Source organism: Sparus aurata, chromosome 12 (assembly GCF_900880675.1).
Source record: "Sparus aurata chromosome 12, fSpaAur1.1, whole genome shotgun sequence".
Lineage (NCBI taxonomy): Eukaryota > Metazoa > Chordata > Actinopteri > Spariformes > Sparidae > Sparus > Sparus aurata.
Genome location: NC_044198.1, coordinates 25,873,033 through 25,895,047, shown reverse-complemented (window position 1 = coordinate 25,895,047; position 22,015 = coordinate 25,873,033). Strand labels below are relative to the sequence as shown.

The window sequence follows — 22,015 nt, the reverse complement described above, 5'->3', positions numbered from 1 at the left end:
CAATGTCTCCTCTTGGTGTCATTGTCAAAGCTTTAACTATATTTGATATATCAATTTCTTTCTGCAGTGGAGACCAGTGCTTCCATTACCTTCACATTCTATTCCTGTTTTGGGAATGATTGATTTCGAAACAGGGCCCATGTGTTGTTTAATAATGTCTGAGTGGGTTAGCCTCTCTCCAGCTATTATTATATTAATGAAACTAACAGCAGCTCAGTGAAAAAGCCATTAGGGGGCGCTACTGAGCTGTTATGCTGCACCTGTGGACAGTTGTGGTATAGAATTAAAGTACTGACGTGTTTGAACCTACGTGCCAAATTTAGTGAGTCTGTGAACATCCTAAAGTCCTCTAAACAGTGTCGGCAAAACGAAAATCAACGCATGCCATTCAAGATGGCCGATTTCCTGTTGTGGCAAAAAAATCCTCAAAATTAATTCCTCACACTGATGGTGCCCAGGCCCTCAATATATGTACATGTATATAAACACTGTACATTATGTGTCGATCAATTATCAGCCTGATCAGTTCTGTTCATCATTTTTCTGATGATTGGAATCAATGTTATGAGATTACCAAATAATAAATGATGCAGTAATCTGCAAAGTAACTAGTAACTAATGTTGACAAATAAATGTAGTTGAGTAAAAAGTACAATCAGAATGTAGCAGAAAATGGAATTACTCAAGTAAAGTACAGGTGCCTCAAAGTAACAAGTAACTTAAGTTGTAAAATAAATGTAGTGGAGTTAAAAGTACAATATTTGCCTCCAAAATGTAGTGGAGTGGAATCATAGAGCAGCAGAAAATAATATAAATAAATAATACTCAGGTAAAATACAGGTAGGCCTACCTCAGAGTAACATGTAACTTAACTTATCAAATAAATGTAATGGAGTAAAAAGAAAAAAGGACAATATTTGCCTCCAAAATGTAGTGGAGTAGCTGTTTGAAGTAGAATAAAGGGAAGTAAAGTACCAGGAAATTGTATTAAAGTCCAGTAATTGAGTAAATATACTTGGTTCATTAACACAATAAGCTTTTGGTTGATCCATAACAAGTCAGGCTCAGTCTGTTGAACTGCTAATTAATTCAACTTTTTATTTGTAAGAAGAAGAATGTTTTATTTCTTCTACATATTCTCATTTTTATATCATATGAAAAGTCAGAGCTGTAATTGTAAAATATTTGTTTGGACTTCCTGCATTTGTTTTTGGAAATATAGTATTAAATGCACTTTAGTTTCAGAGTAGGGCATCAAAATGGGTGACCTCAAATCTGCTGCTGTGCCTGATGTGACAGCTGTCACCAAACACACATATTACTATAAAAAGATACCGACCGTCGGCAGGAAACCACACAGGAAACACTCTCAAGTTTTGCTTTCTCATTTACGTTCCATTTTTAGATACATGTGCTGGTTGTTTTCATCTCCTGCTTCTTTATCACCCTCGTTCACGACATTTCAGGGGGAGTATTTTACTTTTACTCCACAACATTAACAGCTAAAGTTACTTTTTAGATTGTTAAGAGGGTTACTTTAAAAATGTAATGCAGTACAGTTACTGATTTCACGTTATAAATGTTTGTCAGCGAAGTATAACAATATTAAAGTAATGTAACTTGATTACTGTCAGTTACTTTTGGATTACCTCACGACCAAACACATGCAGATAACGACACATTTTAACTATTTGTTTCACTTGAGACCAGAGTGTGTGTTGTGTAAAAGTGTAATTTAGTAATCTCCTTTTTTACTGAATGAATCTTTAATACAAGTACACAATTTTTTTGTAACTTTACCTAAATGTAGTTACTTTTATTTTTATTCTGTTACATGGATTCAGTTACTCAAGCCTGCAAAACATACAGTTTATAAAATATGCCGCATTATTATATGTAAGATATCTACAGTTTTTATATAACAGATATTAGTTATGATGGAAGTCTCTGAATAAAGACACATTTAAGTACATTCTAGTGCCAATAGTTGTGTACTTTTACTTATAATGAATGCATGACTTAATCTTGTAACAGAATACTTTTACTTTAGTACTTTCATATTTAAGCAGTAGCAGCAGGAGGTGCTGCATTGATGTTTACAGCTGCATGTAAACAGTGATCATATTGTTGTTGCAGTACCGTTCAGTGCCCACAGGTGGCAGCAGAGCTTCATCTGCCCTTCAGGTGATGTGCGTTTCCTCCCAGCTGGACGTGTCAGCAGCACCTGTGAGCTCAGAACTGAAACCGCAGCAGAAATAAACCCACTGACACTGTGGAGTGTTTCTGCAGCTGTTTGTTTCACTCTGTCCGCTCTGTGTTGTGTTTCTGCAGCGACACAGTTGAAAATGACAGAAAAGGTGTAAAGGTGTCAGCTCACCTCAGAGCTGGATGACTTGGTGATGAAAAGCTGGTGACGCTCCTGAAGGACATGTGAGGGTTTGGAAAATGATGTTCCCTCGAGATCTGTGAACATCAGAGAAGTATTTGTACACAAGAAAGTAGGATTTTACAGAATAAATACTGAAGTCATGAGTCCAGATTCACCTGACAAAACAAAGTATGCACCAGACTCTGTGCAAATTTCTCAGAATTTAAGAAAAACAATCCTTAAATGTCACATTTCAGTCTTGATTTTGAGGTATTTATACTTTTATTGAGTATTTCCATCGTCTACTACTTTTTAATTCCCCTCCACTACATGGATTTGATTTATTTGATCATTAGTTATTAAACCCGGTGAATTCCCAGAAATATTACCGAGAACATGATGTCAGTTTTCTCAGTGGCAGCTCAGGAAAAACACGCAGTGTTCTTCTGAATATGATTTCTCAGTAATTGTGCAACATCCAAAAAACCAAAAGGCCTCTGAGATTTAGAGGAGGAGTGTTGCATCACATGGAAATACACAAGTAAAGTACAAGTCCCTGGAATTTGTACTTGTGTAAATATACTTAGTTACATTCCTCCGGTGGAGAAACGGTCCAGAAAAAGAAACACAGAAACAAGAGCAGATGTTTTGTCCTGACACCATCACAGAGCCTGTGTGAGTGTTGATATGTATTACTGAATAATTAATGCAGTACTGAGTGATGAGCACTATTGATGAGTGACTTCCTCGTTATCTGTGTCTGTAACAGTTCCCAGAATAGGTGAGTGGGCGTGGCTTCTACTGGAAGTGGGCGTGGTCAGTACTGCTGAATATGAGATAGGCATGTTATGAATCATTAAGCAGCGCTGGGTGTGATTAACCACAAGTCCTAATATTGATCAGAAGTGGCTTTATTTATTATTTGTTGGAGCAGCCTCAGAACTGAGCTTCAGTAAGAGAACACACTGTTATCTGTAGTAATTAATCAACACATCCTCGTAGTTAAACCGCTGATAGATGGATTGTTTGTCACTGATTCCCAAAACGACACACAGCTGTTGCAGTGTTAGTAGTGAAAGGTATACCAGACCTTTGTCGCAGTTGAGTTAGGTTTAAGAGAAGCTAATAATATCAGGGTTAAAATGTTACTTTCTTTATGTACATTATATTATCAAGTCAGGTACGACGAGAGTTAAACACGACTTGGTTGTACAGGACGCAAATAAAAGTCGACTAAGTGAGAGTCCGTCCTCCTCTGCTGCTGTATTTACTGCTACAGCCATCAGAGGTCGCCACCGAACAAGAAAATGTAAATATAGGTTGTATTTTACTGCTTTAAATGTCAACTTAGGTTATTTTTCTGATGTGGACGGGCTGCGTTACAAATCAATAAAGTCCTGTAAACTGGTCATGTGGTTTGTATGTTAAAGCTTGACTTGTAAAAGTAACCAGTACCTTTATAAACGATCAAATTATGATAATGAAATGTAGTAAAAATGTTCCCTCTGAAAGTATGGAAGTTAAAAGCAGCATAAATACAAACTTTAACATGTCGCCATGTTGATATTTCACTTTCAGAATGTCACGTCAGAGAACTCGTTAAGTTTTAAAAATGATTTTATTTAAACAAACTGATTTACAGCAACATAACAACAATCTCTTCAAATCAAATTTAAATAAATCCAAACTTTACATCAGATACACACACAGTTCACATCAGTATTGCACAGCACCCTGTTTGTTCCTGCTTCAACATTCACAGCAGCAGCTCTGCCGACGTCCGTCTCTCGTAGCATCGATCCTATTAGGATAAGACCATTCAGTCTCATTTTGTCTCACAGTGAAGATGAAAGTAGCAGCACAGGCTCATCGGGCCGGGCGGTATCAGTAGTACTGATGGTAAGCCGGGTACGAGCCCATGAGCTGAGGCGTGGTGGAGGGCAGCAGGACTCCTGGGAGGCTGCTGTACTGGTAGAAAGAGTCCAGAGGCAGAGCGGAGACGCTGGGCAGAGGGGAGCTGTACTGCAGGCCGTGTGGATGGACGTAGGAGGCAGCAGACGGGCCCTCGGCTGCTGCTACCGCTGCCGAGTGGTACCTCGGGTACGGGCCCGGCCGGTACGCCTGCAGCTCCGGGTAATGCATCAACTGAGAGGCCACGTTTGCCTGACAGGCGTGAGCCAGGGCGTCCTGCACGGTCCGCTTCAGCTTCATCCGCCGGTTCTGGAACCAGTTTCTGATCTGAGGAGGAGGAATAGAAAGTCTCATGAGGAAAAGTTCTGTCCAATATCAACATTTAAAATAGTCTCTGTCACTGATTGATTCTCACTGATTGATTATCGGTACCAGATAAAGGATAATTACCTGTTTGTCGGACAGGCTGAGCTTCTTGCACAGCTCGGCCTTGTCTTGTGTTCCCAGGTAAGCGTTCCTCTTGAACGCCCGCTCCATGCTGCCGATCTGCTCGGCTGTGAAGGCCGTGCGTGGCCTCCTCCCTGACGGAGGCGACGCCGGCGAGGAGGTGGAGGTGCAGTCGGTGGAGAGGGAGTGACCTCCTTCGCTCTCGTAGCCGGAGGTCTCCTCCTCTGTGCCGCTGCTGAACCCGGCCTCAGACACTGCAGGAGGAGAAACAGGAGTTATAGAAGACGTTCAGAGTGAAGACGTCACATTAAACCGCTGACGGATGTAAAAGTACTGACACCACTCTGTAGAAACACTGTTAGAATTCAAGATATCATAATGTAACAGCAGGGTTTTAACTATTTTGTATAAAACTGTAACTTCTGGATTTAATCGAATTATTCTGGATTAATCTCAGGTTCTCTGGTTGATAAAAACTCAGAAAAAAAGTGAGAAATCTTGTCACCATTAGGCCACAAAACCTTCAAAATACAAAATGTTTTGCTTGAGAAATTAATTATTATCACTTGGCATCTTAGTTTAGCTTTAATTAAATATCTGACAAAAGATCACACAGGTTTTGAGCTCAGGAATCTTAATTAAAGAAATATTAGTAACTAATTTTTATACAATAAATGTAGCCTAGTAAAAATGTATATATATATTTTCCTCTGAGCTGTGGTGGAGTATAAAAATACTTTAAAAAAATTGTATTATTCTGATTTTTTTCCTTTAAATTCAGATTTTTTTTCAACAAAAAGCCTGAAAATTGAAATACTGAGTATAAATACTTAGTTACATTCTATTACTGCCAGTTTCTTCTCATTTGTACAGATGTTTCTATTTCTTTAATGCACATTTCTACATTTATATCACCTTTTATTCTTCATTAACTCCTCTATAATTCATCTTTTCTGGGACATTAATATTCTAGGCGCAGCAGAAACGGATCAGCAGAGATGCTCTGATTGTTCTGGACGTACCTTGGTTGTTGCTGTGTGAGGTTTGGTGCTGCAGACTGAGTCCGTCCAGGTTCTGGCTCCTGTTCTCTTCCTGTTCTGGTAAACTCTCAGCAGTCTTTGGTCTGCAGTAAAAGCCCGGCAGACTCTCGGAGTGCGTCCCACAGGTGGTGGGTCCAGAGGCGGAGACGGCGCCGGTCCCGGCCGGCTGGCTGCTCTGGGCCATCCACTCGATAGAAAAGTGTCCTCTCATGGCTGCAGAGCGCTGACGTTTGGTCCTGAAGGGTAAATCCAGAGTGGAGGTGAAGGTCTGCTGGTGGTGTCCTGGTCCTGGTCCCGGTCCTGGTTGAGTCTCGACTGGCCCCCCATCACAGCGCGTCTGTATTTATAGGCGGCGTCCCTCCTCAGGTCGGACTCCCTGATCCTGGAGATCAAAGCACACATCCTCCCTGCCTCCACCCTCCTCCTTCAGTTTTCACAACTGGAGTAATTAAGACGTCTCATTCAGTCTCAATGAGGCTGTTACAACAAGGCTCCAGTGAGTCTGGAGGAACCCCCCCCCCCCCCCCTCCACCTCCTCCTCCACCCCTCCACCACCTCCTCCTCCTCCACCCCTCCACCTCCTCCTCCTCTCCTCCTTCCTGCCTCCAAAAAACAGATAATAGACACACCTCACCTCAAAGTGTCTGCATCTCCTCTGCCGTCACATCCGCACTGTAAATACAGATGATGAGTTTCAGGCAGTAAAACGTGTCTCGGATCAGCGCCGCCGTCCGAGCTCACGTCCACAAACTCGTCTGCTTCATCATTTAGCAGTTTTATTTACAGATGATTCTCCTGCAGGACGGAAACTGATCCAGGACTGAAGACGATGCAGTAAAAAGAAATAAAACAACATTTATGGAGTTTATATGACGTGATAACAATGTTTATCATGAACTGTTAACTGTCTCTCTGAAGGAACGCAGTGATGTAACTAATTACATCAAACTGAGTACTTGAGTATTTGCATTTTCAGCTACTTTATACTCCACTACGTTTCATGATAACATTAATTAATAGTATAGAGCCCGACTGATATATATATACAGTATATATATATATATATCTGTTGGCCAGTTTTATCAGCTCATATCCAAAATACATCAGTACCGGATGATATATGTTGCCTGAAACACACTGATGTTTATGTCTTATGAAGGTTATAACGCTTGTAGTGATTTAAAATGATTAAATTATTTGTGGAGTTTACTGTTGCAGTGCTCTGATGTCATTTTAGACAATAAAGTTTGCAAAATCCGGTTTCTAGCTCTGATTATTTTGCAGATAACACGTTTTACAACACTGTTGAAGAGTGAAGAGGTGATTAAAATTGCATTTTTCCCCCTAAAATAACAACTTAAACCTGATTTTATTATCTGCCTCGTGAGATTAATTATTATAAAAGAAGAAAAAAACAAAATAACATTATTATGACTTGTATAAACTTGTTTTTGTTGAACCTCTGACTGTATTTCACACCAAACTTCAAGACTCAGAACTACAAATATACTAAATATACTTTATAACTATTTCTATTAACCTTAATATATTAATTTGTGTTTATTGTGTTATTCCGTGCGCACAAAAGCTGAGAAAGCTGGTAAAAAAGATGCAGATGTGAAGCGTTCAGTGTCTCATTTCTGATTTTTAAAACTTATTATTGACATTCAAAGACAGAAAACACAAACTGGAATAAAAGTCACATTGGACTGAGGAGAACTCATTAATCAGACTGTGCTGCTGATCATGTTCAGGCTAAAAGTCACATTAGAGTCTCGGGCGAGCGTCACCTGAAGAGCCTTCAGGTTCATTAGCAACACAATCAGCCGTGAGTGGTTTAAAACGACGGCGACAGATAATCCGGGATGATCCCAGATTAAAGGCAAACTGTCTGAAAGTAAGAAGAGATTTAACATGATGGGCTTTCAGAGCGCGTTATCTGTCTTTTAATTGTTCAGGGTTCAAGTAAAACTGATCCAACAATCATTTTTTAGATCAGTAATCACACGAAATACATCATTTAGTGTCGTATTAACAAGAAACACATTTATTAAGAGATAAAACATAATTAAGACATTATATACTCAGTAATGAAAACAAAACTGTCATATTTAACATGATTATTTATCATATTTTTTAAAAATCTTTCCACATTTTCATTTTCTTATTTATTATTATATCTATTTATCTTCATATTTCTACATTTTCATGTATTTTTTATTCATATCTCTTTATATATAAATATATATATATTTATAATAACCTATTTATTTTTTAAATTTATTTTCTTTTTATATCCACAGTGATTTTCTTATTGTTTTACAGATTTATTTATTGTTTATTTTAATTACATCACATCTTTATATAAAGTCACAGACGTGCCATGAGAATAAAAACATCAGTTAAAAAAAGAGAATAATTGAGTAAATAAATATGATTTACGAAAAAAACAAAGGTGTAGGGGAAAGAATGAGTAAAAATAAAATCATAAAAACAAATAAAAGACATTATACAAAGATTATTTAAAAAAAAATACAGAAGAAAATATTGAAATTATTATTTATTATCTTTATTAATTTAAAATATATACATAAACGTGTTCTTTAAATTAATATAAGAATGTAAAACACTCCACTCCAGGATGTTGTTTCACATTTAATTTAAATTTATTGAACATCTTTCAGTAAATTCTGTTTGTCAGTGAAGATTTCTGTCTCATTTTATTTTCGTGTGATTTTATATCCATTTATTTATCCACCAAATCATTCAAACAGTAACAAGACACGAAACAAAGCAGCAACCGGCACAAATTAACCAAAAAGAGCCTGAAACTAGCAGGACTGAAGGACTTAAAGGTGCAGTCCCTGAGTAGATGTACTTAGTTACATTCCTGTGGATTACTCTCATTACATATAATGGAAACTGATCGTTGTGTTGCGCCTGAAATCATCCAGAACTGCCGAGTGTCTTTCAGCGACAACAAGGATTTAGGGATCAAGTTAAAGAGGCTGATAACGACCCGGAGAGGATGATCCCCCCTCCTCCACCTCCTCCTCCTCCACCTCCACCTCCTCCTCCTCCTCCTCCTCCTCCACCTCCTCCTCCTCCACCTCCACCTCCTCCTCCTCCACCTCCACCTCCACCTCCTCCTCCTCCTCCTCCTCCTCCTCCACTTCTCCCTTTTTTACCTCTACAGTTGTTTTCTTCTTCTTCTACAGATTTATTCTTTCTCACGGCGCTCCTATGACTCCATGTTCAGAGCAGAAATGGGAGGATTTGCTGATTTTCTCTGTTTTATATTTAATATTTTATGATTCTGTCGTTTCTGGCACAATTGTACGGTGGCCCTGAAGTGCAAAACACAACGGCAAATCAGAAAACACAACAACATTAACATTTGCGTTCCTGATTTGCGTTCATGGTTTCTGATTTTGCCGTTGTGTTTTTGCACTTCAGGGCCACCGTACAATCATCTCCTGATAAACTTCTGCTGGTGTCGGACTGTTACTGTTCACAGTAAAGACACAACTGACAGGAGATGGATTACACCAGACGAGCTGTGTGGAGTCATTCTTTACAATAATATTTGCAATTTTCCAAAGAACAATAACACTTATAATTTGATTCTCTACATGATCAGGAGGACGTTTGATTCATTTTCCACATTTGCTTGACAACCTCCCTAAAGATTCTCTTATAATCTGATATTTGAGGATTTCTGAGTCCTGATTTCAGTAAAATGATAAAAAACAAACATGATGCTGAGCTGCAGACAGGTTGTTGACGTGTCTGTCTGTCTGCCACATCAAAGAGCGGGTCGTCCTGCTCGTCACAGACCGGGACGGGACGAGGTGCAGCAGCCCGCCGCTGATACTCATCCAGCCACGTTAAAGAGCTCAGAGACACAGACGGAGGGGCAGCGACGGAGGCGACGGAGGCGACGGAGGTGACGGAGGCGACGGAGGTGACGGAGGCCCAACAAATGATCAGGAGCCCTTTGAGCCTTTAACTGGACCAATCAGCAGCCTGTTGTTTCTCTGTTTGTCTGCTTCTGCTTCAGCAGTTTGAAGAACGTGTGCTTCATCGTCTGACTGACAGAGTTTGTTTTCAGCGTTCAGGTTGTTCAGGTTGTGATTTTATATTAAATTAAAGACTGATCTGGTCGTTCTCGACCTTTTTTAACTTTAAGTCACTTTACAAACGAAGGTTTTTGCTGCAAAACTTCCTGAGAGTTTAGAAAGTTTGATGTTTCTTCAACACAGTTTCTACGAGCGCAGTTGAAACAGAGAATTCATTCAACTTTTCCTTTTGAATTATTGTGATTATTTTATACATATTTAATTACATTTTTTGTTTGGGCTGTTGGTTAAAAGACACACACTGAGGTGTCACTTTTAATCTTAACTATTTGTATAATTAACTTTCTAACAAACTTTCTAACAAGACATCGAGGAAATTAGGGAAAGAAAAATCTTTGTAACGCACCTTTTTACATCCGTAGCTGTTGGTTGAGATCGGTGGATCTTATTCTCCTGCTGCTGTCCAAACAACTGCAGACAACACGATGATGAGCGTCGGTAAAAAGTCAAACGATGGACGTGGAAACCATCAGAAACACTTCATCGATCCTCCGTCACAGGAGCTCCTTCTACAACAGAAATATCACACAGAGATTCAGAGAGAAGACAATGAGACATGACAAGTAGTAAAAAATAAATATATAACAACTGAATTACAGGTCACAGTCTCCTCACCGCTCCACAGTCACATATACATCATCATTCTGGGACTCCTTTCAGATATTACAGCTCCATGTTTATACAGAAAATGATGTACAACCAGGAACGAGGATGATAAAAGCTGAACAAACAGGTTAAATAACAGTGAATGTCCAGTTATGTCTCCTCTAACTTCTCACATGGCTTCATTTAAACCATTTTTACCAAAAAAAGGATGAAATTCCCTCCCGTTTATCCTGTGACCCTTCAGAGGGGCCCGACATACAGAGGAGTATCAGGGTTTTTATTTTCATTCCACGCTTCAAGAGAATAAAGTCGACTCGTCTGGTTCATCAACTCCAGTCAGGAGGGCGACTGACAGCGATGTGAGCTGCTCGTCTGCCGTCACTACATCCTTCAACGTAACAACCTCTTCAGAGTCCTCATCCGCAAAACTTCACTGTGTTTATGAGCTGAAAGATAAATAATGTCTTTGTGATGTAAGTATAGATTCACCAGTTCATCTCCACATGAGGCGGTCATATGTTCTGCTCCAAATGTCGACTTTAATCTCCACATTTGTCTTTTTCCTCTTTAACACTCGTCTGTACGTGAACCCCCGTGTTGTGAACCACTGGACTGAAGTAGCCGACTGTATTTAAAGTAGAAATTAACGATTTAATAATGTCACAGGAGAGTTTTTTTACTGCAGAGTGAGAACAGGGAGCTGATAATACTTAAGTGGAGTTTGAGTGCAGGACTTCCTCACCAATAATCTAAATAATTAACGAGTTACAGTCGCGTTCTGCAGGTTTTTAAAGTTCCTCGTCACAGCAGAAGAATCTCAGGAGACGCAGATACATTTCTCGCGTGTGTGTGTGTGTGTGTGTGTGTGTGTGTGTGAACTCGCAGGCGTTTCCTTCACCTCTTCCTAACAGCCTCATTAACCTCTAAATACCAGTTTAACATCAAAGGCGGCGTCAGAGCTCGCACCTCCGCCTGCTCTCACATCCACTCTCCGACGCGAGCGCACACACTTCTTCATCCGCGGACGTTTTTCTGCAGAATCGCGACTTATTTTTCTTTAAAACTCAAGTCACGTGAGCCGCGTGGGAGTAAATATATATGAAACTAAACGAACGCAGCGTGGGGAATATAATGAAGGAGAAATGGGGAGTTTTTGTTGTCGTGTTTCTGCATCACCATCGACACGTGAATGTTTTTCGACACCGTATGTGTGAACCAAAAGCCTCTTTGGGAGAAGGAGACATGAGAGAGACTTCGTCCTCCGCCGAGGAGACTGTGAGTCTGGACTCCTGTGAGAACAGAGAGCACGGAGAGGATGTAGTTTGTATAGATGTTAATGTGTTTAACTGAGGGTGAAGGACGCGTAGTTTCCCCCTCCAGCTCCACCGCATGTCCATCACGTCCTTCAAAATGAATTTTGAAGAGTGAAGTGGCCCTTTAAATTGCAAAACCTGGTTTTCAGAAGATCTCAAATTGATTTTAAAGGATGTTACGTTTGCGCTCGACATGCCTGCTAACACTTTTGGCTTATCGCAGTGAAGATTCCAGCTAAAGAAACACAAAGTAAATGACATATTTTTAGTTTTTCACATTTTAAAACGAGTCTCCATCTTCTTCGGTTGTTTGGGAGAACGCTTCAACACTTTTTCTTCGCTGTGAAGCTCCAGAAATATTTTGTAGAGGACGAATCTTCCCCTGACTTCACATCAGCCTGCCGTTGAGGAGATAATGGGCTCTATTTTAATTTTTTGGGTGAACTGCTCCTTTAAAGCATGCTCTATATTTGTGTGTTTCTGCAGGCTCGTGTGTTCTTTTGCTCCGAGGGTTTTTTTTTCTGCAGAATCTCTTTGTTTTTTTACGTCTGTTGTTGTGTTTTGTGCTCACACACCAGACTCCATGTGAAAAAGAGCCACTTTAACCTCACAGAAACATTCATGTGAACACAGCAGAGCAATAAAACAGTGTGTGTGTGTCTGTGTGTGTGTGTGTGTGTGTGTAAATGCTCCTTATCCATGACGAGGGGTCATTCCTCCTCCTCGGCCCCAGCGGGCTGCTGCTGTCTGTGGGGTAACGGCGTCCTGCTGGGCTCGTCTTTGATTGGCTCCATTCAGACTCTTTCATCTCTAATGGGCCTGTTTGCTGCTCTGTTATGGACACAAACACACCTCGACCCCCCCGGGCGCTGACAGCAGACCTGAGGAGACACATGTCCCGACCTGGTGCTGCTTTGGTCTCACCGTCTGTCTCCATTATCAGCTTCTGGAGATAAAACACAACACTTTACACACAAATTCAACTCTTTTTTTAACAAACAAAAGCTTTAAAGGAGATCAATGTGTTCGTCCACAGTTAGCTCAGAGGCTAAATGTATAAATATGTAGTTTTATTTTGAAATAAAGACTCATTCCTTTAGTTTTTATTAAACAAAAAGGAGGAAATGGTGCTTTTATTTTGGGAGAAATTTCAGCAGCGGGTTAATCCACATTTGTTGCTCTAAAGTGAGTTTTAATTTTAAAAACTTTCTTTAAATCCTGAAAGTTATCCGTCTTTTGCTTCATGCAGCTGCACGATTCAACATAAATCCTCATATTCAAGTCATTTTAGTACAATTATAGTTAATTAGACTTAAGTTGTTGCAACTTTACAACAAATAACTGTTTAATAAAGCATTTTATAGTTTGTTTACAGTGAAACAACTGTTAACTAAAGTTCAACTAACTATACATTTAAATAATACCTTGTTTCTGTATGTTTACAATCAACGGGCTTCATAAATCCTCATAATTTAATCTTTTTTAAAGAGGTTTGTCTTCACTTTTTTCGTTTCTGATCCAAAGCAGATTCTAAAAAACGATGTTCTTGACAACAAAACTCACAATTTATCACAACAAATTGTAAAATCTTCAGAGGAGAAGCAAGAAAAGTACAAATAAAGGAGGAAACAGGGCTTTGAAATAATACTGTGATGTTTTTATGTTATCATGACACACGATATATCTCCTCACAAGCACTTAAAATACCACCAAATACGTCGATTGTCACAATAAGATTTCTGATCAATAATCACCAGTAATGTGGATATACAAGTATTAGAAAAAGTAGAACGTTTGACTGTAATGAGCCTTTAAAACAAGGAAAAGACGACACTCGTGTTATATATTGATATAAAGTCATAATATTGATGTCTTGTGCGCCTATTTAATACTTCCCCCTTTATTGATTTTAACCACAACACGAAACACGAACAGAAACAACAGCGCAGACTTCCATCAGCCTCCTCAGCGTGTTGATACAGACGATAATAAAGCACTTTTCTGCGGTAACAGAGGTCCAGTTTGGCACTTTGGATCTAAGTTCAGTGTCTCTGCTGCTCAATGGATTCCTCTTCATGCAGATGAAGGTGCTGATGACGCCCAATAATCATTGATCTCCATTGCCGGCAGTCTCCAGCAGTTGCCCGCCCCGTCTGTAACACAGTCAGTTAAGGCCTCTTCCCCTGTTCCATTGATCCCTATCAGCCTCATCAAAGGCTCCCCGGGCTTTGATGGGGGCCGGCGGGACGGGTCCTGGTGGACGAGCAGGCGCTGCGACTCCCCTCGTCAAACGGTGGGGACAGAAGGATGGATGGAGGGAGGGAGGGAGGGAGGGAGGCGCGTCTTTAGATTGTGAAATTTAAATTTCTCCCTGAATCAGAGCTGCAGGCTGTGACGCAGCACACCTGAGGCTTCACAGGCTTTTATGGCAGGTAACGGTGAATATCCCCGGACTTTAAAATGTAAAGTAACGTGTCGACGTCTCAAACTGTTGTTTAAATGTGGAATTAAATGTTTAGTTCCTTCCAGTATTTTTAAATATTAAAACAAATCTCTCGTCCAAGTTTTATTCAGCAAACATCTCTTACAAAAAGATACTGTCTTATTATTGTCTTTGTAAAAGTAAACGTTGTGCTGGTTCTTCAGTGAAGGTCTGAAAGAATCTGAGTAAATGTAGAAAAGTATCAAAAGTAAATTATTCATATATTTACATGTATGTATTTGCTGTACACAGTATGAGTTGATCAATTATCAGATCAGATATTCAGCATTCTTCTGATCAGAGTTTGTTTAATCTGATTGTCAATAAACTAAAGTTAATTCAAACATGTTCTAATCTGGCTGTGATGCTGCATTTAATCTTAAAAGTAACGAGTAACTAAAGTTATTTAAATAATGTTGTGAGTTAAAAGTACAATTTTACCTCCAAAATGTAGCAGAGTGGAAGAATAAAGTAGCAGAAAATGGAGATAATCGAGTAAAGTACAAGTACCTCAAAGTTGTACTTTGTACGACAGACAGTACTTGATTGAATGTAGTTAGTTACACTGTAAATAATAATACTTAGATATGTACTGGATTACATGAGAATCAGTGTTTTTCTTCATCTGAAAGCCAATAAATCAAATAAACTAAAGATCCACAACTTCAGCTCTGATGTCATCATGATGTCATGTACTCTGTAATGTAACTAGTAACTAAAGTCATCAAATAAACGCAGCAGAGTAGAAAAATACACGCGTGTGAAACTTGTACTTCAGCGCAGTACTCGAGTAAATGTACTCGTGTTTGTGGTTTCTCTGCCGTCGGTTTTTTTCTTCTGAACGTTCAGATAAGAAACGATGAAGACGTTGTAGGAAACAGGCCACCGCTCCACAGGTGTGTCTGAGGGAGACAAGCTCCACAGGTGTGTCTGAAAACCGTTTGACTGAGCGTTCGTCTCTCGCCTCGTCTGATTGGATCAAACTGTTCTTATCTCGTCTCCTTCTCTGACCTGATCTCCTCTAAAACTGCAGATTTAATCCCGTCACACGGAAACAGGAGCTCATATCTCTCTGCAACCTCTTTAGAAAGGAAGTTACACAAGAACATCTGAAAAATAACTTCCAGGCCGAATCGCTTCACCGTACGTTACGTACTCAGATCCTAAATTAAAGGGTGAATCTGCCATTTTTACTCATTAAAGTGTGTTTACAGGTCGACTGTTAAAGTAACAAAAAGAAGAAGTATCAAGTCTTTTGTGGCTCCAGAAGAAGCTGCATGTCATCTGATAAACTGCCTCCAGTGCACTCACTCAGTGGCTATGATGCATTGTGGGTAATGTAGTCATTATTTTGAAATCCTGGGCTCATTCTAAACTTTATATACTTCAATAAACTTTTCTTAATCTGTAAAAACACATCATGATTTATTTGATGATTATATTTTAGCATATAACTGGTTTAAAAGTACAATATTTCCCTCTGAATTGTAGTTGAGTAAAAGTATAAAGTAGAATAAAATGTAAATACTCTATTGAACTACAAGTAACTCACGATAGTACAGTACGTCACTCTCCTCTCATAATATATCTGTTTTATTAATTTACTGGATCACCATGAAATGTATTAATTAATCCCCCTCCTGCCACCCTGAGGTTCACATGTGAAGTGTTTTCATTTGATTTGTTGACAGGAAGAAAAATATGTGATAAAATCAGATGTTATCTGTTAGAAATCGATCTTTTATTGTTAAAAAAACATCTTGTGACAGGCACTCGAGTTATAGCAGCAATGATTATCTGTTTTTAACACTTGTTATTATTATTATTATTATTATTATCAATTTGGCACAGCTTGTTAAAACTAATACAGTGTAATTAATGATAATTCCTTTAAATTAAACTGTTTAGAAAAATAGAATAAAAGAGAATTTACAATTGCAGTGTTTAAAATGAAGACAATGGAATGTGCAAAATATTGACTTACTGACTCAAATACAAACTGTGGTGCAGTTTAATTAGACGTAGTTGTGTTTCTTTTACATTTCTTAACCACTTTGGTGTAAATGAGGTGGATAAAATAACAGAAACATCTTCCAGTGTGACGCGACTCAACAGCAGCACAAACTGCATCCTCCTCCTCCAACGATCCTTCAGCTGAATCAACTTTTGTCACAAACAGCTTCGACACAATCACGATGGAGGATTTATCACAGTTTAGTATCAGACTTTTTCCAGCTCACACATTCCTGGTAGATCACTTTGTAACATGTACGTTTACTGTCCACCTCACGATTATGTCTCCGAAATGTAAAATCATCCCTGAAAGATTTAATAAAGCTGTAAAATCTTGTCTCATAGTGGTATAAACATGCTCCTCAGTGTCCCGGGTCTTATTTTACTGGCTACATCTCGTTGACGCTCGTGTCTCCGGGTTGTTTCCCTCAGATACCTGCTTCACCTTCCTGTCGGAGCTCATCAGGTCCTCTCAGGTGTTTCTCTCTGACGGAGGAATGAACTCCAGACCGAGATGAGCAAATATCTCCTCCTCCGACGTCGCTCGCAGATAAATTCTCTGAAAGGATACAGAAAAAAACAAAATGACACCCGGCTGATTTTAAGAAGACAGATTAAAAGTTATAAGTTTTGTTTGAGACGTCAGTGTGTGCACCTGTTTGTTATCATACAGAGCGTGGCTGCTCAGAGACATGTTCCTCTCGTGTCCCGCCCAGCGACGCAGCTCTCTCTCAAACAGCTGTGGACAAAACAGAGTGTCAAAGTAAATATGACTTAACGTGGAACAAAAGAAAAACAGTCACATCTTTCTCAAATTTAATCACTTTCTAAATCTGAATTTATGGGGATCTGGAGAATATTTTCATTCCTGCACGAAACTGCACAGTTCTCCAATTTAATGATATAAAATATAACATTTCCTCTTCTTCTTCCTCTTCTTTTATTGTCAGAGTGATGAAGGAAGTCTGTTATGGGGATGTGAAAGACGACAACTCCCACGATCCCACTCTCACATCTTTTGTTCTGTTTTGATTGAGCAAATCGACTTGTGGTCTACAAGTCGATTTCAATAACAGATTAAACGTGTTTTTTTTCCATTCTAATGTCAGTTTTCTTGATATTATTCTTCTCACAATGTTTATTTAGTTAAATTCTAATTCTGATATGTTGGTTCGTCTCTGGAGGCTCACCTTGGATCCGGTCCAGCCCAGCAGAGCAAAAGCAAACTGGCTGATGGGAGACACGACCAGGTCGACTCTCACGGCTCTCCACAGTTTGTGTCCGGCTTGTTTTGTCTGATCCACCTCCAGTTCTTCATCCTCACAGCGGCTGCGTTCACTAATCTGGACCCGGCTGTGTGGATCCGGTTCAGGTGTGCTGACGGTTCGCAGGCCGTTTTCTGTGGCTGTCTCCGGATGTTTAGTTCGTCGTCTCTCCTTCTCGGTCAGTTTGAAGATGGAGAAACACCTCTCGAAGCGGTCCATGTTGGAGGAGGGCCGACCGGGACCGTCCTTAGACTCCAGGTACGAGTTTCTGGTGGTTTTCTGGTACAACAGGAAACCCTGGAGAGAGAATGAATGTGGATGATATGAATCCAGGTTTTTAGAAAAGGGGGGAAAATGTTCCGGACACTTCTGACATTCCCTCCAGTGACACCATGCGACTTAATAACTCAGAATTTACCTGCGATTCCAACCAGGAAACCACTTTCGGCATCAGCCCCACCTCTCTGCCCTCCTCTGGGTGAGTTATCAGGAAGTCAACATCATGGCCCGACAGCTTTCCTCTGGAGACACAAAACGTTACGAAGATAAATCAAAGGAGCTGGTTTCTGACATGTTGTCTCGATTAGGGCTGGGTATCACCAGGTACCTCGCGATACGATACTATCACGATATTTTGCCCACGATAACGATAATATCACGATACAACGATTCTGCGATATTGCAAGAAATTTCATCCACGATACATCACGATATCTGTGTCACTGAAGAAATTCAGAATTTATTGACTGCACTGAATCCATTTCACAGGAATTACAAAACATTGTCAATCAATTTCACATGAATGACAGCCAAGTAAACAAAGAGTATATTGCACAGTGACTCTTCTTAACACACACACTGACTACAACTATCATTAAATATCTATATGTGTGGGTTTCAGAGCTGCTTAAACCATTTTTTTAATTTTATTTGGTTGTATACCTATGTTTGAATAAAGATAAAGCTGTCCTCCGAAGAGGGGTGGTGGTCCAAAATAAATGTATGAATGAATGAATAATTTTATTTTTTTATTTTTTTTATTTTTTTTACATTTTTAAATATCGATATTTGGCACCAGTGTATCGATAACGTACCTCAAGAAAAAATATCGCGATATATCGTTGTATCGATATTTTGGCACACCCCTAGTCTCGATCCCAATCTCTCATTCCAAACCTTTCTTCAAATTATATTCTCACTTTTACTGAACATTTTACTGGATGAAGCAGCAATGTTTCTGTTATTTGTTGTGACCGTGTTTGAAGGAATCATGTTTGGATGGCAGCTCGAAGCACTGCAGCTCTCATGTCTCCAGTAGAAGAAGCAGACAGAGGCAGGATCAGCAACATCAAGGTGTTTTAGAAAAATTTAAATGTCTTTTTGACCTTTATTCATCTTTGAAAAGGTCATGAGAGCGTCAGACAGTCTGGTTGTTTTTGCTCTGTTACCTCCTGAATCCTCCAATCAGAGTCATCTGTGCGCCCGGTAACACGGAGACGACAGCTCGCTCCACGATCTCACTGATGACATCAGCGTCTGCCTTCGTGACCGGCTGGTTGAGGTCGTCATAATGCTCGAGGCCTGAGAGACGACAAACCGTTCGCTCAGACAGAAACGAGGCGAGACAGAGTCTGAACGCAGAGACGAGCAGAGACACAAACCTGCCTGCTGCGCTCGGTTGAGTGTTTGTCCTGATTCCTGCAGCTGCTGGAGGCCGAGGATCCCTTCTCTGATCCATCGATCGGCTGTTTTTGCTCCGACTCCAAAAATACCCGTTAAAACCTTTCTCACCAAACAAACAGGAGAAAATAGTGCATTTGTCAGGGACTATTCTTAGCAGTGTATTAATCCAACGTTTGGTGGACAGTGTGTGCGTGACTGATTCACAATAAACCATCTAAAACATCTGACTGACCTTCAGAGCTTTATATCGCTCAGACTGCTTCGTAGACTCGGCTTCACTTGATGCTCCGTTCTCCAAAATATCCTACAAGAATAGAGAATAAAAAACAGATTATTAGATCCTCTCTGAGTGTGATGAAGTAGCTAAACGTGAAATCACACTTTCTGCTGACCTTGATGACCCTGAGCGAGTGATCTCCGAGACAGGGAAGCCCTCTGAGCTCCGTCATGCTCGTCACCGGTCTGGGCAGAGCCTTCAACACGGCGGCGGCCCGGCGAAAAGCGACACCTCGTCCTTCCTCCTCGCTGAGCTCAGCGTTCTCAGCCAGGAGCGCCAGAGCGTCCTGAGACAGGACACACATCACGCACAGCGTCACAACACACAGATTTGATTTTCTAACATGGAGATTTGTGTTAGCTGGAGGACGCACAGTGAGGACGGCGTTGTGGTTTTCCAGGGTGGTTCTTCTCTGACAGGCGTAGCTCGGGACAGAGAACACCACCACCTCCGCTTCACTCGTCTGCTGCTCCTGAACGACACAGAGCCAGTCATAACGATTATTTAATTGTCAATCAATCTGATGATTATATCTTACGACAGAAAACAGTGAAAAATGTTGATCAGAGTTTCCTAAAGTCCAACATGACGTCCACAAATGTCTCGTTCTGTTCACAACCCAAACTCAGTTAAGCGTCTTCACACACAGAACGTAATGTTTATTCACTGTGTGTCTGAGGCTGAGCTGAGCAGTGGTGACGACTCCTGTAAATATATAAATAAATGTACCTGTAGTTTGTGTCTGTCCAGTATCTCCACAGGATGTCCCGCCTTCATGCTCTCTGTGTACCAGCTGATGTCCAGCAGGTGAGCAGGTGTTCCACCTCTGAGCTGCGAGTCGAGCCACGTCCTGACCTCAGCGCCACAGTTGTTCTCAGAGATGACGTGTGTGACACTTTCACTGTGAAGAAGATTAGAAATATGAACTGCCAACTATCTTGATTTTAAGTTTTAAGTGATTTTATCAGAGAGAAACAACAAACATTTGCTGATTCCAGCCTCTTTAATGTGAGGATGAGCTGGATTTAAATCATTGTTAATTGAGTATTTTTGTGTTTTAGATGTTGATCTGCAGAAAACTTTATTTAACAAGTTGTTTTAAGAAGTTTAGAAAATGGCAAGAAAAGACTCAACCTTCGACTTGAGTAAATGTACTTGGTTACATCCCACCACTTCCTCTAAAGTAACTAATATGTATTTTAAGTTACATTTGCAGAACTGGATCATTACAGTTTATTTTACCTGAACAGCTCCTCCACCTGAAATCCCTTCTTTCGGCCGAGCTGAGAGAGGAAAGCTCTTCGACTGGCTCCCATTTTTCTTTCCAGCAGGAACAAAATAACCTGAGGGAACTTGTTTGGTTCCGTCCCAGTGCTCCCAACACGAGACGGAACCACTTTCCTTCTCTTTAACGGCACCATGGTTCGACTCTGTGGCTCGGTGAGATGTTACAACACACCGGTGTTTTTAGCTAATGTTGACATTAGCTGTGTTCCCTGCTGTCATACATCCATCGCTTCTCTGCTGCTAGCTTACTTTAACGTCGCTATTTGTCACAACATGGCGGTTACTATTCATAAAACACTCTGACGTAGATGAGCTTAAACGTCTAACGGAACCGAATCCGCTTTCTGAAGCAGGTTAGTGGGAAATAAAACCACTTTCACCACTAAAACTTCTGTAACACACCGCCGCAGGATGCAGCTGTGTCGCGGCGCCGGCTCCGCGTGTGTATCACCAAAATAGTCCCGACTGGAAACAGAGCACGGCACGCTTTGTTTCCAGTCGGGACTATTTTGGTGATACACACGTTGAGCCTTGTGACTGAAAGGTTGTTTCTGCATCAAAATCACCGAATTTCACTCCTTGAAGTAAATTTGATGCGGAAACAACGTTTCAGTGTGTATGTGTGTATCACCAAAATAGACCCGACTAGAAACAGGCAGGTGAAATACAGCCTTTTATGAGTTGTATTAGCCCTTTAAAGGTATTTCAACAGGTAAAAATGACTGGGTTGGTTATCATCTGTCAAATATGATCAACAAGAGTGAAATCAAGTCATTTTGACGCAGAAACAACCTTTATGGCACCAAATCAGCTCCACGTGTGTATCACCAAAATAGTCCCGACTGGAAACAGAGAATGAGACGCTCTGCTGCTGCATTCACGTGCCCCTCGCATAGTTGGTGATAGGAACTTCCGACTTCGGTAGCAACGTGCAGCCACATGGACACCAAAAATAATTTGTCCTGCATTTTATCACTCAGAGCGCTTAAAGAAGTGAGTGACATGAAAAGTAAAGGAAAAGATACACTTAACTGTGGCAAAAAGTTTCTTATCATCAACCCAGTATGATAACCCCGAGTCCGACAGCACGGGAACGCACCGTGCCTTCCCAGTATGGAAGACCATTTCTGCCATTATGGGAAAAAAAAAAAAAAAAAACCTGAGTTAAAACAAAAATAGTCATG

General features: G+C 40.3%; 2 protein-coding genes across 8 annotated transcripts; both read right to left on the bottom strand.

The window, feature by feature from the left end:
- Window positions 1-3,967: 3,967 nt before the first annotated feature.
- On the bottom strand, window positions 3,968-6,005 carry LOC115592594 (homeobox protein vent1-like). The gene is made up of 3 exons (XM_030435539.1): window positions 5,749-6,005; window positions 4,730-4,980; window positions 3,968-4,606 (listed from the first exon to the last, which is right to left on the bottom strand). The coding sequence occupies exons 1-3, from the start codon at window positions 5,975-5,977 to the stop codon at window positions 4,253-4,255; spliced, it is 834 nt and encodes a 277-aa protein (XP_030291399.1). The 5' UTR covers window positions 5,978-6,005; the 3' UTR covers window positions 3,968-4,252.
- A 38-nt stretch (window positions 6,006-6,043) lies between these two features.
- On the bottom strand, window positions 6,044-21,270 carry LOC115592592 (DNA-directed DNA/RNA polymerase mu-like). Of its 7 annotated transcripts, none has more exons than XR_003986191.1 (14): window positions 20,787-21,270; window positions 20,274-20,445; window positions 19,918-20,016; window positions 19,660-19,830; window positions 19,500-19,571; window positions 19,246-19,366; window positions 19,033-19,165; window positions 18,003-18,105; window positions 17,510-17,881; window positions 16,975-17,058; window positions 16,756-16,878; window positions 10,252-12,770; window positions 6,401-6,524; window positions 6,044-6,173 (listed from the first exon to the last, which is right to left on the bottom strand). XR_003986191.1 is itself a non-coding variant. In XM_030435537.1 (11 exons), exons 1-11 carry the CDS (start codon window positions 20,963-20,965, stop codon window positions 16,792-16,794), a joined length of 1,593 nt encoding a protein of 530 aa, XP_030291397.1. In that variant the 5' UTR covers window positions 20,966-21,270; the 3' UTR covers window positions 16,026-16,791. The 7 variants fall into 7 exon arrangements, 1 of the variants encoding a protein (XP_030291397.1); XR_003986190.1 differs by having other exon boundaries at window positions 6,401-6,438; XR_003986192.1 differs by lacking the exon at window positions 6,044-6,173 and adding an exon at window positions 6,551-6,586 and having other exon boundaries at window positions 6,360-6,438.
- Window positions 21,271-22,015: the final 745 nt, after the last annotated feature.